The sequence below is a fragment of the Pelodiscus sinensis genome, chromosome 27 (genome assembly GCF_049634645.1).
Source record: "Pelodiscus sinensis isolate JC-2024 chromosome 27, ASM4963464v1, whole genome shotgun sequence".
In the NCBI taxonomy this organism is placed as follows: domain Eukaryota; kingdom Metazoa; phylum Chordata; order Testudines; family Trionychidae; genus Pelodiscus; species Pelodiscus sinensis.
Genome location: NC_134737.1, coordinates 17,926,840 through 17,944,743, shown reverse-complemented (window position 1 = coordinate 17,944,743; position 17,904 = coordinate 17,926,840). Strand labels below are relative to the sequence as shown.

The following is a 17,904-nucleotide window of genomic DNA, read 5'->3' as shown; positions in this document are numbered from 1 at the left end:
GGCCGGGGCCTGACCCCGGTGAGCGGGAACTGGCAAGACAAGCTGGGTGAGCAGATATTGGGCCAACTTTTGTGGGTCAGATCCAGGCGTTTGCTCTTACAGCCATTGAGGTGCTAGCCCAGGAAGTACTGGAACAAGCTGCAGCTGGGAAGGGTTGGGCTGGCCAGCAGGAAGCCCTCACTCACTGTAGGAGCGGGGCAGGCTTTTGGGGGCCTGTGGATCCCCATTAGTGGGGCTCCGTAGGAGCAGGTTGGGCCTGGGTTTACTTGGTCCTTCCCAGCCCAGGGCTCTGGGTGTAACCTCTGCTCCAGGCCCCTTCCTTTCCTCCATTCTGGGATTACAGAAGCCCTTCCCCCAGGCGGGCTGAAAGCATCTCACCACACGTGCCGAGAGCAGGAAAACTGGACCCCGGAGTGGCCCAGTCGAAGGCGGGAGTGGGCAGGGGAGACACAGTGGCCTGAGATGTGCAGCAGGTCAGACAGATGAACATGATGGTCCCTTCCCAGCCTTAAAGTCTGTGGGACCCGTAATTGTCATCAAGGGGGCCAACAGCCTTGCCAGGCCTCTGGGCAGAGTGGGGGGCAGAAGGGGCAAGTCCTTGGGCAGATGAGGCAATTTAAAAGGCCCAGGGCCTGAGTGTCATGGAACAGAGCCCTGGGCCTGGATCCGATGGCCCAGGCTCCAGAGTAGATCCAAAGGCTGCTCCCACCGTTCCTGGTGTAAATCTGGAGTACCCCAGCTCCTGGCTAGTTTGGACTTGTACAGTCGGAGAGGAGAACTTGTGCCCTTGGGGTCACATCTGTGTAGCCCCTGGTGAGGGCAGAGTCTGGCCTGAGTAAATCCAGAGGAGCGCTGCTGGGTTCTGAGTGTACTCCGGTGCCAGTGAGGTGGGTCTGGCCTGTGCTGTTTACACAGGAAGAGGCTGGTTGTGTTACGGTAGGTGAAGCTGATCCGAAATGGGGGCCCGTGATTTGAGAGGCATGAGCTGCATTCGAACTCCCTTCGCAGGCAGGTTTCCAGGCAGGGGTTACAGTCAGAGTAGCTCATTGCTCTGAAGTGAGTGCCGCTGGTGGGGAGGGAGGGATCTCTACTCCAGCCCAGAGAACAGCCCTTGGGGAACATGATAAAGCTCGCAGTGTTCAAGGAACCATGTGATCATTGGATCGAACTGGCTTCGAGTTGAGCGTCACATTGCTGCAGCTGACGTGCGTGTGCATATCCCCACGAGACATGAAAGGAGGCCAGATCAGAGGGTCCAGCTTGTCCAGATGCTGCCCGACTAGCGACGTATCAAAATTCCTCTCCTAACAGTGTTATGGGTTGATAAACATTTCCACACCCCTTTGTGACCCCCCCCCCCATGTGCCCCTTCTTGGCTCTTGAGGGCTTAGTGAATGGAGTCTTGCTAAGTCAATAGAGTATTGCGTCCAGTTCTGGGGCCCCCACTACAGAAAGGATGTGGACACATTGGAGAGGGTCCAGCGGAGGCGACCAAAATGATTCAGGGGCTGGAGCACGTGACCTATGAGGAGAGGCTGAGGGACTTGGGTCTGTTTAGACTGCAGAAGCGAAGAGTGAGGGGGGATTTGAGAGCAGCCTGCAGCTCCCTGAAGGGGGGTTCCAAAGAGGCTGGAGAGAGGCTGTTCTCAGTGGGGGCAGGTAGCAGAACGAGGAGCGATGGTCTCAAGTAGCAGTGTGGGGGAGGTCTAGGTTGGAGATTAGGAAAAACGATTTCCCTAGGAGGGTTGTGAAGCGCTGGGCTGGGTTCCCTAGGGAGGGGCTGGAATCTCCATCCCCACAGGGTTTTCAGTCCCAGCTGGACACAGCCCTGGCTGGGATGATTGAGTTGGGGCTGGTCCTGCTTTGGGCGGGGGGTTGGACTCGATGGCTCTTGGGGTCTCTGCCCACCCTGGGAGTCTGTGAGCCATGAGCTAGGTACGGATGCTACAGTCTTAGCTATTTAGCAAGACTCCTTTGACTAAAACCAGGGCATGCGCGGGAAATGTCACTCCAAGCACGTGGGCAGGTTTTGCTGACCAAGCCCCTACTCTGAGTTACAGTAACACCCTGGCAGCCTGCACTGGGAGCCATTGTTTAGATCTTTGCAGCTATTGCCAGGCCTGTTGTAGCCGCTGGTCTGAGGCCTCGTGGCAAAGCTAGTGTAGGCTGGGATCCCATCAGAACGGCAACATCTTATCCCCACTCTGCCTGGGGCAAGTGACTTGCAAGAAAGACTGAGGCACTGAGTGCCCGGGTCTCCTTGGAAAGACCCTCCGCCCGGGAGAGCGGGCCCCTCGACAGCTGAGCTCCCTCGGCAGGATGGTCTGTCCCTCTTGACTTGAGCCCGGGTTCCAGTGCACCTGCTGGCAGCTGACCTGCCTGGGCCCTGCCTGCCCTGGGGAGTCCCTGTGACTCAACCGGCGCCCGGGCCCCGTGGCAGGGCACAGTGTGCCGCCGCTTGTTCAGACTGAGTCACGGGAGGGGGCCTGCCGCCTGCGGCTGTGCGTGTTTGTTAAGTGTAGCTCATTAGCATAGCTGGGGGGGGAGGAGAACCCCTAATGAGAGCAGCTGGTGAAGTGCCCACTGGGCCAGCGGGCAGGGAGGGAAGGCCGGCAACCAGGTTCAGAGCCTGGTGCCCTGGGGAGCACCAGCCCGTCTGGTTGCCGGGCTGGGAAATGGCCGAGGCTTGAGGGTAGGGGCCCTCGCTGTGAAAAGGAGGCCGAGCGAGAGGAGACCAGGGGATGTGCAGCCAGGCGAGGACACGATTCTGCCCTCAGGGCAGGATGCTCCTCTCGGGACCACCTGGTGCAGCGTGGAAGCAATTCCCGCCAGGCCTTGGTGGGCAGAACTTCTGCCCCCCGCTGTGGGTTTAGGGGTAAATGGCCTCACTCCCAGCGCTCAGGGCCCCTCCCGCACTGCGATGGATTTGGTCCTCACAACACCCCTGCGAGGGAAGGAAGAGCCAGCTCCGTCCTGTGGCTGAGGAGCTAAGGTGCTGGGCAGGTTAAACGACATGCCCAAGGTCACACGCTGAGTCTGTGGCACAGTTGGGATTTGACCCCCGGGCTCGTCGGTCCCAGTCCTCCTGACCTAACCTGTGAGAGGGAGATGGAGCTTGTGGCTAGCGCATGGCTGTGACACTCAGCCTGGGCTTCGGTTCTTTACTCAGCCACAGGCTCCCTGTTTGACCTTGCAGAGGTCACTTAGGCCCATCCTGAGAGGTGTTTAGGGTCCCCACCTCACTGCTTTAATCCATTGGCTTGAATTTCCCATCTGTCTCATCGAGGCCCATCCCCCTCTATTCCAGGGGTGGGGAACCTCCGGCCTGGGGGCAGATGCAGCCCCTGGCTTGCCTGCATCCAGCCCCTGAGGCTCAGGCGAGCCCACACTGGTGAGGAGTGGGAGTATTTTTGCTTCTCACTTGTGTGCGGCCGCCGACTGATTTTCTGTGAGTCAGGCCCCCGGCCCAAAGAAGGTTCCCCCGCCCTGCTCCATTCCCATCTGAAGCTCTTCTGGCAGGCACCCTCCCATGCCGTGTGCCCGCGCAGCACCTGGCACACTGCCGCTCTGAGCTCCAGGTGCCGCTGTAAGACAGATAATAAACAGGGGGGCTGGGTGAATGGTGCCCAGACCCACCACAAGTCCATGTGCCCTGCCCCGCTGTTGCCCTCCCCGTGGCTGAGATCTCTCCTTCCCTGCTACCGGGATAAAGGGACATGTGGCTTCTCGTGGCTGGTCACCGTCTGCTCCCTGAACCTGGCCTGGGTCCTGCCTTTGGAGAGCAGGACACGGGAGCTGCACGGCGGGCATCTGAGAGTGTCAGGAGGGTAGCTTAGTGATTCCCGCAAAGGGCCGGGAGGAGTCCGGACTCTTGGGCTCTCTTCCCTGCCCTCTCGCCGACTCCTTGAATGCCCCCGAGCATGTCCCCTTGCTGCTCTGTGCCTCGGTTTCCCTGGTGGAGACTGGGACCACTAGCAAGGTGTATGCAAATGTTCCCCACCCCCTGACAGTGTCTTTGCAGACAGGGAAGGAAAAGAACATGGGCATTTCACTTCAGAAGGAAAGGGCTCTTGGCCCTCTGCTGAAAGGTAGGAGGGGCAGTCGGGATGGCAATGGGAGGTGCTGGAAAAACACAGGCAGTTTCTCACTGCATCAGAATATTCTGGGGTGAGAAACTCCTCTGGCGTAAATGAGCAGCTCTCTGCAGTCCCGTGACTCGTGCTGGCTCTCCGGCTGTCCTGGGCGGTGTCTGCAAGAGAAAGCGAGGGAGGACGGTTTTGTGGAGACCGGTGCCCGGGCGCAAGGGGGGTGGTTTTTACAAAAGAGCTGAGGCCCAGGGGAGAGGGTGAAAACGTCACTGGTGCATGTGTCCCTGCAGCGGGAATTGTGGGTGCTGGTCTAAGCCTTTGCAGCTCCGACCAGCCCGTTGTCAGGCGCCGTCCAGGGAAGGGCAATCGCCACCTTTGTGCCCACAGCTCAAATCTGAGGCAAAAGTCTGGCTCAGGGTTTTACTCTGCAGCCCATCACCGGAGCGTCTGGCTCCTAACATGCAGCTGCAAATTGTGGCAGGTACCAGAGGGGAAGCTGAAGTGCTGGAAATGTGACACCCTGGGTACAAAGGGCGAATTGAAACTGCCCCTCTTTAAACCCCGCTAGCCCAGTAAATCAGCCTCGTGCCGGCTCCCCCAGCCACCCAGCCGAGTGGTGCAGCGCGAGCGACTCAGCCTGTGTCCCATCCCCCTTTGTGCTGTTTCTCTTCAGCCTGCCAGGTGCTGACGCTGTCGGGCCGGGCCTGCCGCCCGGTGCAACGTGCTCACGTGCGGTGGCACGTGTCAGAGCAGCAGTGGCAGGCGCAGAGGCAGCGTCAAGGCGCAGCGGGCCCCGAATGAAATCGGCCTGGATAAAACAAACCCTGCAGCTCCCTTCCGAGCCAGGGCAGGGACTGACCTGAGCTGTGGGCACTCGCCTGGGCCGGGCCGGCAGGGAGCGGGGGAGGGCTTTCCACTCCAAGGGGCCTGTTTGCCGACGAGCCCCAGACGTGGCTTAAATGAGTTGGGGGAGCGGGGACTAAAGCAAGATCCTCCCTGTGATTCCCGCCTGCTTTCCGCTGGGGCGCCCGGCGGCTGTAATCCCTCCCCCCTTCGGGCAGCCCCTGGCAGTCCGTGGATTTCGGCGGCGTGTGGGCTGGGGGGAGCTCTAGGGCGAGTCCCTACTCACGCAACGTGACTCTCCAGTCCAATTCCTTGTTCAGTTCCCCCCAAACTCCTGCTTTCTAACCCCCGCGCTGGGCCTCCGCCAAGGGGGTGTCTCCACTTGCCAAGCACACCGGGTGACTCTGCCCGTGTCCAGACAGAGCATGGCAGAGGGGGCTGGGCAGGAGAGGCAGGGTGGGCCAGTGGTTAGAGCATTCACTAGAGCTGAGAGAGGCCTGGATTCGCAGCCCGGCTTGGCCACTGATTCCTTATTGAAATGAGAGCGAGCACCTGGCTAGAAGGCTTGGTTCTGAGGCCCTGCCGGCGGGCGACGCACAGGAGGGCACAGGGTTGCCAGGTGTCGGGTTTTCACCTAGACAGTCCGGTGTTTGCGCTCTTTGTCCGGTAGAAAAAACTCAGAAAATACCGGAGACGTGCAGTGTGCAGTGTGCAGTGTGCAGTGTGCAATGTGCAATGTGCAGTGTGCAGTGTGCAGTGTGCAATGTGCAGTGTGCAACGTGCAACGTGCAACGTGCAATGTCCGGTGTTCTCTGAGTTTTCTGGCTGCGCACTGGATGGGAGCCTGGCGGGGGCGGAGGGAGCGGCTGGAAGGCGGGGCTGCGATTGGCGCTAGGAGCCTGTGATTGCGCAGAAGCCTGGCGGGGGGAGTGGCTGGGCACTCCCCCCGCCCCCCCCAGGCTTCTGCGCAATCCCAGGCTCCCAGCGCCCATGGCGGCCTGCGAGTCCCAGCTGGGAGATGGGGTTGCGGTCGCTGCTCTGGGCACCCCAGCACGGGGGGGAGGGGCTTATCCCGCGTTCTTTTTTGGTTTTTTGCTTGACCAAAAAATACTGGGTGTCTGGTATTTGGGAGACCCTCTGGCAACCCTAGGCAGGTTGGGCATGCTGGGTTGCTGGGCGCCTCCCCTGGCCCAGGCTGGTTTACCTTCCAGGGCAGCGTTTCTCTCCCTGCTCATCTCCCGGGCGCCTGGAGCACGTGCGAGAGGAGAGGAACGGCCGCGAGGGGACGGGGATTCAGGTGGCAGGGGAGCAGCCACCTAGACATTCCTCCCAGGCCCGCCCCCGGTTCACCATGACGCCTTGGGCCAGTCTCTTCGGGTATGTCTACACTACAAAGTTAGTTCGAACTAACTTTAATAGGTGCTACACTAGCGCTCCGCTAGTTCGAATTTGAATCGAACTAGCGGAGCGCTTAGTTCGAACTAGGTAAACCTCATTTTACGAGGACTAACGCCTAGTTCGAACTAGCTAGTTCGAACTAAGGGCTGTGTAGCCCTTTAGTTCGAACTAGTGGGAGGCTAGCCCTCCCCAGGTTTCCCTGGTGGCCACTCTGGCCAACACCAGGGAAACTCTATGCCCCCCTCCCAGCCCCGGACCCCTTAAAGGGGCACGGGCTGGCTACGGTGCCCGTGCCAGGTGCAAGCCTGCCAGCACCCAGCTAGCAGACCCTGCACCTGGCACGGCACAGAGCCACCCACCCGATGCCCCCCAGCCCACCCCCTCTTGCCGGGACCAGGCTGGCGGCTCCCGGGAGCTTGCCCTGGACCGCAAGAGGCGGGCACCTTCCTGGGCTAGTGCGGACATCGTGGACCTCGTCCACGATCTCCGCACTAGGCACAGAAAAGTGGCCGTCTAGGGCAGGAGAGCTGCCAGCCTGGCCACCCAGGACCAGGTGTGCATGAAAATCAAGGGGGTCCACTGAGACCCCCGACACTGAGCCCTGAGCTTACAATGGCCGTACTGGGTCAGACCAAAGGTCCATCTAGCCCAGTAGCCTGTCTGCCGACAGCGGCCAACCCTAGGGACCCTGGAGGGGATGGACCGAAGACAATGACCTAGCCATTTGTCTCGTGCCATCCCTCTCCAGCCTTCCACAAACTTTGGGCAGGGACACCACTCCTACCCTCTGGCTAATAGGACTCCATTGACCCAACCTCCATCACTTTATCTCACTTCCCTTTAAACTCTGTTCTAGTTCTAGCCTTCACAGCCTCCTGCAGCAAGGAGTTCCACAGGTTTACTATTTGCTTTGTCAAGAACAACTTTCTCTTACTAGTTTCAAGCCTGCTACCCATTCCTTTCCTTTGGTGTCCTCTAGTCCTTCTTGATGGGAACTCAGGAAGAACTTTTCTGAATGCACCCTCTCCACCCAACCCCTGCTTTTAGAGACCTCTATCCTGTCCCCGCTCCATCTCCTCTTTTCTAAGCTGAACAGTCCCAGTCTCTGTAGCCTCTCTTCATATGGGACCTGTTCCCAACCCCTGATCATGTTAGTTGCCCTCCCCTCTTCCAGCCTTTCTCTTCCCCTCTCCCACCTCCTTTTCCCAGTCTCCCCCAGTTTTTTTCAATAAAGACAGAGTCAATGTTGGAAGAAACGTTTTCTTTATTTTGTACATCAATAAGAAGGGGGGCTAGGGAAGGGTAAGTGGAAGGAGGTGAGGGAGGAATGGGGTACGAGCCCCCGATGGGGAGGACTGGGCTGACTCTGCGGGCTTCTTGGGGTGGAAGCTCTCCTGCAGCCCCCCAATTACTCCCTCTCCCCAGATGGCAGCCTGCGGCAAGTGCAGCCGGGCTGATGGCCGAGTGGTGTGATGTGCCCAGTGTGGGCACTCAGGGCACTCCAAGCCAGAACTTCTTTGCAAGCGGGGCACCCCTGAGAACTGTCTGTCCGGGGTGGGGGTCGGGACCCTTTAAGTGCAGCCCTCGGCTAGCCTGAGACAGCATCTCCATGCTCTAAGTCCTCCTTTTATGCCCTGCCGGCACTGCTTCCGGCCATCCTTAAGCCCTGTTCAGAGTCCACTCAATGTGGACTTACTAGTTCGAACTAGCAAAACGCTAGTTCGAACTAGTTTTTAGTTCTAGATGCGTTAGTTCGAACTAGCTTAGTTCGAATTAACTAATTCGAACTAAGTTAGTTCGAACTAACTTTGTAGTGTAGACATACCCTTCCTTCCTCTGGGCCTCAGCTTGGCACCAGCGAAACCTCCCTTTGTCAAGTGCTTCGAATTTCCTAAGGCTTGTTCGCCGGAGCCGGAGCCGCTGCGCCTGGAGAACGGGGCTCGGCCTGCAGCGCAAGTGGGGCGTTTTCCAGGCGCAGGCCGGAGGGGCCACCTGACCCCACCCCACACGGCGCAGACGTTCCGTGTTCCCAGAGCCCCGCAGCGCCCGTCCCTGCCGCGCTATTTATAATGGTGCAGGAAGCCTGGGAAAGCGGAGCGCTCAGCCGCAGGGAGCTCCTGGGAGGACAGCCCCGCGACTGAGTGCGGCTGCCTGTCCCAGAAGCCTCTGGTCTGTGTGGGGCGCACGCTCCGCAGGCCCAGTGGGGCCCAAGGGGAATGGCCACGCGGCCATGAAACGCCACAGCTGGCCCGTGTCAGCTGACTTAGGCCAAGGGGCTGTTTCGATGCACAGGCAGGAGCCTGACCCTGTGACGGGGGAGGGTCTCAGAGCTCAAGTTCTGGTCTGAGCCCCTGGCCTGTTACCCCAAACCAGCTGATTCTGGCCAGCCGTGGCTAGACATGCCCACCGAGCCTGCGACTCTCTGGCTGGTAGAAGCCACCCCTGCCCCAGGAGTCCTCAGACACTGGCCAGCCCTGCGTCCTGTGCCTTTGGGGCCTGATCGGAGCCAGGCAAAGTCCATGGGGGCTTTCAGTGGGCTGCAGATCAGGCCCCAACACTGGAGGGGGGATGGCAGCTTCTTGCCACAGCCCCGCTCTGAGCAGCGACTACGCGAATGGCTCTAACTCTGCATCGGACTTTTTTACAGAGGGTGAACTTCACCCCCGTCTGGAGGCCACATGATACCTAGGCACCGCTTACGCTCCGTGGCCCAGATCCTCAACACAGCTCAGTTCCTAATTCCCCTGGACATTACTAGACATAAGGTGGCTTTTCTCACTGCTTCCTCGCTGCATGGGTCCACGCTCCCCACCAGACTCGGCCAGTCGGGCTGAGCTGCTTTCCAGCCCCTGTGGCACCGCTAGCAATGCAGGTTCTGCCGTCGGAGAACAATTAGCAATGGTGTTAACGATGCTGTGATGGCGCGTTGGGGTTTCCCCGTCTCCTGCACCCCCGTAGTGGCACGGACAGACTCCGCCAGCCAGTAGAACAGAGGGAGTTTATTGCTTCTCCAGGATACAGCACAGCACAGATGGAATCTGGTTACAGGACAGGCCTAGGATGCCTCAGCCCCCCTTGAGATGGGGGAGCCTGGGCCCCTAAATTCCAGCCTGTTGCTGAGGCTGCTTCCTCCATGGTCCCCCGACAGAAACTAACTCACTCTCTTCCAGCCCTGCCCCCCAGCCAGGGGCGGCATCCACCTTCCTTTGTTTCTCTCCCTGGGGGGTAGCTGGTCAGACAGGTTTGGAGCCCCCTTTGCATAATGACTCGCCCCTGTCCTGTTGGGCCGTGGTACAGACAGCAGCCAGTGGGGGTTACCACAGCCCCACGTAGCAACCAGCCAGGTACCCCCACTATGTCACAGATGCATGAGCCTGGACCGGCCGCCTCTCCCTCTCCTCGAGCTGTGCTGGTTTGGTGGGCAGGACAAGCCACAGACGGAGACTAATGTTTGTCACTTCAAGTCAGCACATTTCACTCTAGAGTGGATGTTCCCAGCCTCAGGGTCACGAGCAGCTGCCAGCAGATAGCAAGCTCAGCCTGCCTTTTCCATATGGCCAAAGGGAGTGGAGCCTGGCTAGACCCCAGACAGATGGGCCATGGCACAGAAAAGGGAAGTCTGAGAACTACTGTACCAGACCCAGTCCCTGCAGGGAGCAGATCTCTTGGGTAAGAAGCTGCCCATGTTCCCAACGTGAAAGAGAAGCTGCAGAGCTTGGTTTCATGTACACGTTTGACACCTGCACTGGAGGTTTAAACAAAGACCTTAACTGGATGACCCGCTACATCCCACAGCCTAGTGGCATAAAAAGCCAAGCACCGGGTGTGATGCAGTGGGGGTACACCCACTTGCTGGGCGCTAGGCTTGGGCTGTGGGTGACCCCTACTGGCCTCTGTCTGTAAGCGCTGCCCAGCGGGGGAGGGCGCCCTGAAGGCCCTCATGTCACGTAGACCATGGCCCAACCAGTTCCCACTGGAGAGGGATGGAGTTGGGGCAAAGGAAGGAGAGAGTCAGTCTTGGCTGGGAAAACATGGAGTAAGCTGAGTACTGAGGGATTGGGGGCCTGTGGACCCCTCCCCCAAGGGGGCTGAGGCTGCCTGGCCCCTCTCTTCGATGCCCACATCAAACCTGGGCTGGGCTGTACCCCCCGATTCGACTGGCTGGCAGAATCTCATCTTGCTGTAGACGGGTGCAGGGTCAGGGGTACCCGCCACGCCACCACACCGGGTACTTCAAACACCCAGAACCCGCTCGATCAGCTTCGTTTAGCACAGAGGCTCTAATTGACAATATTGCCTCAGTTTCCCCTTCTCTTTCCCTCCCCATCCCCTCTCTTTCTCTGCTTTATTTGCAGCCTGGGCCCCTCTGAAGTGGGTTGTGACCACGAAAGCTCCTGATCCCATCGACATTTCTTTGTTAGACTCTAAGGTGCTGCGGACTAGTCATGTTTTAATGTTCCCAAAGTCACGTTTCCTGACCCTCCCAGCTTTTACAGTCTGAATTTCTTTGCTTGGAGCTGAAATTGGGCCTGGGATATTAGGGTTGGGAAGGCACTTTGGGGACCGAGGATCCCATCTGCAGGGTTTCTTCCATTTTCTTCTGCAGCATTTGGTGTTGGTCACTGCTGGAGATGAGACACAGCCCCTGGCCTGTTGCACCATGGTGAGCCACGTGTCCCTATTTGAATATGCACTATTGTGGGCTATAGTATTTGCAGAACTATGTTTTATTTACACGTCTGGAGGGAGATTTTCAAAGGCACAGCTGGGAGTTAGGTGCCCCATTCCTGTTGTCTTCCTTGGCTGCCCTGGCTTTGAAAAGGACGCCTTTTGCAGGGAGGATGCAAGGAAGGGATACAACAGGCATCGCACGCTGTTCCATTATCTCTCATCTGAGTGTAAGAAGAAAATGCATTTCTCAGCTCCGGCATCACGTATGACTGCTTGGAGCAAAACTGTCCGCACGAAGGCAGACTCCACACGAGCAGGGTGTGCAGAACGGGGAGTAGCACAGGTGTCTGACAATACGCAGCAACAAGTCCCGGCAGACTTAGGGGCTAGAGACAAAGCTAGGAGGCCCCACGTGATGCCCATGTGATGCATGTGCAAATTCATCCCCGGCACAATGCCCTTGATGTCAGCGAGGTTACGCTAGGGAAGGGTCTGGCCCTACAAGCTTTGATCATGTGGCTTGGTGCGCACTGAGAATAGGCTGATGAGTCCTGCCGGGACTCCACTCACGACATTGGAACCATCTTTAGCTGGCAAATTCTCTCAGCCTTGCCAAAGGGATTTCCAGTCCTGTCTGTAACGAGGCTCATTTCCGCAGGCAAATGACTAGAGCCCTGTGCAGATACAAAATTTGTATCTGCAGCCACAAAAATGAGCTGCGGATATTTGCATTGGAGGGTGTGGATACCTGTGGATATGAAGCAGGTATCCGCACTGACATCTGCAGGTGCAGATACTTGTGGATATGAAGTGGATATCCCCATTAACATCTGCGGGTGCGGATACCCCGTGGATATGAAGCGGGTATCCGTACTGACATCTGCGGGTGCAGATACCCGTGGGTATGAAGCAGGTATCCACATTGGCATCTGCGGGTACAGATACCCGTGGATATGAAGCGGGTATCCGTACTGACATCTGCGGGTGCAGATACCTGTGGATATGAAGCGGGTATCTCATAGACTCATAGACTTTAAGGTCAGAAGGGACCATTATGATCATCTAGTCTGACCCCCTGAACAGTACAACACAGTATCTGTACTGACATCTGTGGGTGTGGATACTTGTGGATACTTGTGGATATGAAGCGGGTATCCGCACTGACATCTGCGGGTGTGGACAGGGCTGGCCCACAACATTTTGGCACCTAAGGCAGGGAGCTCGAATGACACCCTCATGCCCCCTTTTTCCTGCCTGCCTGTTGTGTCTCTTGTGTGCTCCTTCCTCCAGCACAGCCCTCCACCATCTCTGTGCATCTAGTGCAGAGAGAATACACCTGCACCAGCACAGACACAATTGTCTACACTCTGGGTCCTAGTGGTGCCCCCCAGTCTGGCACCTGAGGCAGCCGCCTCAGTTCACCTCATGGTAAGGCCGGCCCTGGGTACGGATTCCCCTGGATATGAAGCGGGTATCCGCACTGACATCCGCGAGTGCAGATACCTGCGGATATGAAGCAGGTATCCATGGATTTGCAGGGCTCTCCAGATGACGGAGAACCCAGCACAGCCATTCCACATGAAATATTACTGCAACTAGAGGGCAGCCTTTGAGCTTCTCAAGTGCCCCTCTCTGCAGCCTGAGAGTGAGAACTGCTTCCGCTCCCTTCCCAAGAGTGAGAACTTGCCCGTGGGAAGACGGTCCAGGCCGGAGTGAAGCCAGCCCCGTCTCTCAGGGAGAACTAGCAAGGCTCTTGCTTGCCAGCTGCTCAGCCTTGTCTGTATCCACTTGGCTGGTTGTTTGGGGAGATGAATTTTTGATTAAATCCCTTTTCAATCAGCAGCGGCGGAAAGGCTGGAATTGAAATGCACTAGGGGAGCCCTGGCCCGGGAGCCTGGAAAGACCGACTGGCTGCGGCAGGCTTAGATCTGGCCCTTTGGGATGCTGAGGCTGCTTCACAAGGGTGCTGGGAACAGACGGGCTGATTTCACATTGGCCTTCGGGCTCCTCTCTCTTGCGTTTCCCTGATGTTACTGGGTGGGTCTCTAGTCCAGGCTTCCAGCATCCAGCAGCATCTGTGGTCCAGCATCCCGGGGGTGTTCCCAGGCTGGAGAAGTCCTGGGGGAACCCTGGCCCCGCACTCAGCCCACCCTCCCTGAGCCTCTGGAGTGCCACCAATAGCTCATGAGCAGGGAGGGAGGGGAGCAGTAGGGATGGGGAAACACTCTGGAGGAGAGGCAGGTGGCTGCAGAGCCCTGCAGCTGGGGTCAGGGGCACAACCCGGTGGCTGTGGGGCTAGGAGACTCCTGCAGGACTGTGCTCCTGCCCCCTGGCTGTGGGGCTCCTCAACCCCCTGCCTCTTCCTCCATCTCAGCCCCACTCATTCAGCCCCACTGCTGCTGGTGGAGTGGAGCCCTGCAGCTAGTAGCAGAGGACGGGCATTGACCTGTCCCGGTCTGGCAAATTCCCTGCTGCCGGATGGGTCAGGTCCCCAGAGGTCTGAGCTGTCGTGTAGGAGAGCAGCACATCTGGCCCTGGAATGAGGTGGCTTTCATCCAGTTATCTCATTTACATGGGCCTGGGCGAAATCAGAGCCAGGCCCCGACCCACACCCCTGATTTGACAGTCCTGATCCGGGCCCTGGAGGTGCTTCCAACAGTGGGATCTGGCGGGAGTGGAAGAAGGGAGTGGAAGCAAGTCCTGGCATCGAGGAATCTGGCTGCCATCGGTGTTGGGCGAGCGCTGCCCCCAGGACCCTCACGCAGGCAAAGTGCCATTCGCCCCTCAGGAAAATCTCTCAAAGGGGAGCCCACGTCTGGTTTCAGCACCAAGGACAGCGGCCCAGGGCCCTTTCCTGCTTTCTGCTCAGGCCTTTGTGCGTCTCCCCTGATCTGCGTTCACACGAGTGAGGGGGAAGCAAGCCCAATGGAGTCGCTCCCGATTGTACACAGGTGAGCCAGAGGAGACCCCTATCCCGGATCTTGCTAGGAAGCCGCTGCTAAGCTGCCAGGAAAATGTCTCTTTATTCAGACGCAGGCCCGCTGGAAAATGACCCGTCTTTTCCTGAAGAAGGCCTGTGCAAAGATCTCAGCATCTGACCCCGATGACTCAGAAGCCGAGGTCTGCAGGCCAGGCCAGGGCTCCGCTCAGCGTATCAGGCCCACTTGCTGAGCGGCGTTAAGGAGCAGCCTAGTGGGGAAACAGAGCCTTGGCAGGAAGCGATTTTCTGCGTTTTGCTTCCTTTCGGCTCCTCATCCCTCCAAAGAAAGCTCACAGTTCAGCAGCTCCCTGCCCGCGTCTGTGGGAAAAGCTATTTTCAGCTGCTCCCTGCATCCGTTGCTAGGCTACCGTGTCAGCTCTCCGGGCTCTGCTGGCTCAGGCGTCTCTCAAACACTGCCGTGAAGCAGTTTAAATATTCTGGCAAGATTGATACAATAGTTTAATTGTGTAATAATGGGCCATTCATGCCAATAGCTCACAACGCGGTGGCAGTTACTACAGCAGGAAAATTGCCTGCAGAAGGAGCATCCTGTGCTAAGGGCACAATTCATCCTCAGGCTTCAGGACACGATTGACACAGGGTCAGGTAGAAACATCATCTCGACCTGCAGCTCTGAAAGACCAGCCAGGGCTCTGATGCGGCAGGCCAGTGAAATTGTCGGGAATCTTTCCACTGATCTCCATAGGCTTTGGATCTGATCCAAAGAGGATTGTGCATGTGACTGAGCCAGAAATAGAACCGGCTGCCTGAACCACAAGTTCAGCTTTCTGCAGTTCTAGGACATGGTGTTTCCTCCTCGAGTGCTTTATGCAGGCAGGGGACCACGCCTGATGGTTGGACACTGCACGCTAGGAAAGGGGGGTCATGTTGAAGAGAAAATCCAGAGGAGAGCCACAAAAGGGAGAAAAGTTGCAGAAACCAGCCCTGTGGGGCAAGGTGAGGCCGGTGACCAGGGTTAATCTGATGCAGCCTGTGGCAGGGGAGGACCCGGATAAAAGTACTGGGATTTGCTAAGGGCTGTTAAGACAAGGACACCGATAAGTTTTCTGCATGCCCAGGGAAGGGGAACCCGATGCAATGGACTTAATCTGCATCCAGGGATTTAGGTTGGACATGAGGGAAACTTTCTACCACGCGGGGGGCTCAGGCTTGTAGGAAGGATTGTGGATGCCAGGCCACTGGACCCTTTAAGAAGAGCTGTCAGGGCTTGTCTAGGTTTCTGCCGCAGGGCAGGGGACGGGGCCTGATGACTTTTGAGGTGCCATGTGGCCCTTCCTTCCCAGGAGTCTGTGGAAAGGCAGGGAGTGGACTGGCTGCACCAAGCCCAGTCCAAGGAGTTCCGGGCTCTCTCTGGGGCAGCGACGAGGAGGGGACGTGCGCTGTGGCTAGCAGCAGTAATGGGAGCTGGCCAGTTCCGATGCATATAACAATAGACTGGTGGACCTCACAGCGCATCTGTGTTTGGGGTGTGCTTACCTCAAGCAGCTCCCAGAAGCAGTCACCCATGCCCCCTTTGGCTCCCACACAGCTCCTCTGCAGCTGCCCTGCCCACAGGCGCTGCCCCTGCAGCTCCCATTGGCCACAGTTCCTGGCCAATGGGAGCTGCAGAGCACGTGCTTGGGGTGGGGCAGTGTGTGGAACTCCGTGGTTGCCCCTGCTCCTCGGAGCCATGCAGAGTGGAGCAAGCCCCAGACCTGGCGAGAGCCCGAGGGCCAGAGTAGAAGGCTGGAGGGGCCGGGTGCGGCCCGTGGGCTGTAGTTTGCCTGCCCGTGTTGTAGCCTGAAGCTCGTTAGCAGTGTGGTGTTGCCACATTGCTCCCAGGACATCCACAAGGTATGGTGGGGGGTGGGGATAGGGAGGGGTTCTCTCTCTTCCTGCACCAACTTCTTCTCCAGGTTGCTGTGTACCTCAAAAAATGTGTCTCTTATATTACCCCCCACACCTCGTGTCTTTTATTCCCTGGAGGGCCTGTTTGCATGCCTAGGTATCGCCCCTGGCCTGATCAATAATAACTCCCTTATCTAGCACGCGTAATCAGCTGATCTCAAAGTGCTTGCCAAAAGACAGCAGTCTCTGTATCTTCATGTTACAGCTGGGGAAACTGAGGCACAAGAGGGGCTGTGGCTTGTGCAGCAAGCCAGTGGCAGATCTGTTGTATCTCAAGCCAGTGCTCATAGATCAGAAGATACTAGAACTGGCAGGGCCCTCGAGAGGTCGAGCCCTGTCCCCTGCCCTCCCAGCAGGACCAGCTACTGTCTACTCTAGATCATCCCTGACAGGCGTCTGTCCAACCAGCTCTTAAATATCCCCAGGGATGGAGATTCCACAGCCCCCCAGGCAACTTATTCCAGCGTTTAACCCCCCGGACAGGCAGGAACTTTTTCCTAGTGTCCAACCTAAACCTCCCTGGCTGCAGTTTAGGCCCATTGCTGCTTGTCCCGTCCTCAGAGGCCAAGGAGAACAATTCCCCCCCCCCCTTGTACCACACTTTTAAGGGGTTCGTAAGCTGGTCTGAGCCCCCCCAGGCAATTTCTCCCCTGCCCCTGAGTGACACATGGGTCTCCCATTGCTGCAAAGCCAAACAGCCCAGGCTTTGGGCTTCCGTTTCTCATTGGCATGTCTATTTTGCAGATCCCACTGATGACTAGGAGCTGAGGGGCCCGATCTCCAACGCCAGAGCCTCTCCCGCCACCTCCCCTCTTCCCAGCCTGACGCGTGGGCTGCGGAGCCCGAGGGGCCCGATGCCGAAGAACAGCAAAGTGACGCAGCGGGAGCACAGCAGCGAGCATGTCACCGAATCGGTGGCCGACCTGCTGGCCCACGAGGAGCCCGTGGACTACAAGCGCAGCGTCTTGAATGTGACAGGCGAGGCCTGGGACAAGCAGAAGGATGTGGAGGAGGAGCTGGACTCGGAGAAGCGGCCGGCATGGAACAGCAAGCTGCAGTACATCCTGGCCCAGATCGGCTACTCCGTGGGGCTGGGGAACGTCTGGCGCTTTCCCTACTTGTGCCAGAAAAATGGAGGAGGTAAGAGACCGTGCGGCGGGCGCTGCAGGCTCAGGACAACCCAGCGGGGGGTGCTGCCTGGCCACGGGCAGGGTTAAGCCACATACGCGACCTGGGCTCTTGCAATGCCTACAGGGCCCTTGCAGCCAGGCCCTTGGGAGCTCCGGTCAGCCGCTGGCGGCTGTGCCTCTGTTTGTCCCACACTGGCTTTCATAAGAGCATCAGAGCGGCCAGGCTGAGTCGGCCCAAAGGTCCATCCAGCGCAGGGTCCAGTCTGCCCACAGCGGCCAATGCCAGGTGCAGTGATACCGAACCGGTCCCCAAATGCTGGTCAGTTTTACCAGCTGGTTGGTTTGAAAAAGAAAATGTGGCCAGCTGAGAAATAGATCCATTTCTTCCCCAATTTGGAACAATATTTTCTTTCTAAGATGTCTTAAATTTTCTTTAAAAAAACGTTAAAGTGAAACTTTTATTTGACTGGAAATGAATTTTCTAATGGGTCTATGTGCTGAAAAGCCAGACAGCGTTTTGTTTTCAGGCAGACATGAAACTATTTTTTCCCTCCAAAATTGCCAGAGAAACAAAAGCTCAATTATGCCCTTGTCTCTGCACTCCATGTGATAGGAAAGCAAATTGCATTCAATTTTTGAACCAGGTAACCTATAGGGTCAGCTCCTTAAATCCAACCTAGATATAGCCAATGAAATCAACACCATGGGTATGTCTACACTACAAAGTTAATTCGAACTAACGGACGTTAGTTCGAATTAACTTTGACAGGCGCTACGCATGAAACCGCTAGTTGGAATTTAATTGGAACTAGCGGAGCGCTTAGTTCGAACTAGGAAAACCTCATTCTACGAGGACTAAGCCTAGTTCGAACTTACTAGTTCAAAT

The 17,904-nt window shown here is 57.5% G+C and overlaps 1 protein-coding gene across 2 annotated transcripts in view; it reads left to right on the top strand.

Moving 5' to 3' along the window:
* SLC6A17 (solute carrier family 6 member 17) overlaps positions 1 to 17,904 on the top strand; it is a 52,920-nt gene that overhangs the window by 1,180 nt on the left and 33,836 nt on the right. For both annotated transcript variants that reach the window (XM_075910021.1, XM_075910020.1), the window contains exon 2: positions 16,633 to 17,028. In XM_075910021.1, the coding sequence (XP_075766136.1) occupies positions 16,743 to 17,028 (286 nt within the window). In that variant the 5' untranslated portion in view covers positions 16,633 to 16,742. The remainder of the gene's footprint in view (positions 1 to 16,632; positions 17,029 to 17,904) is intronic.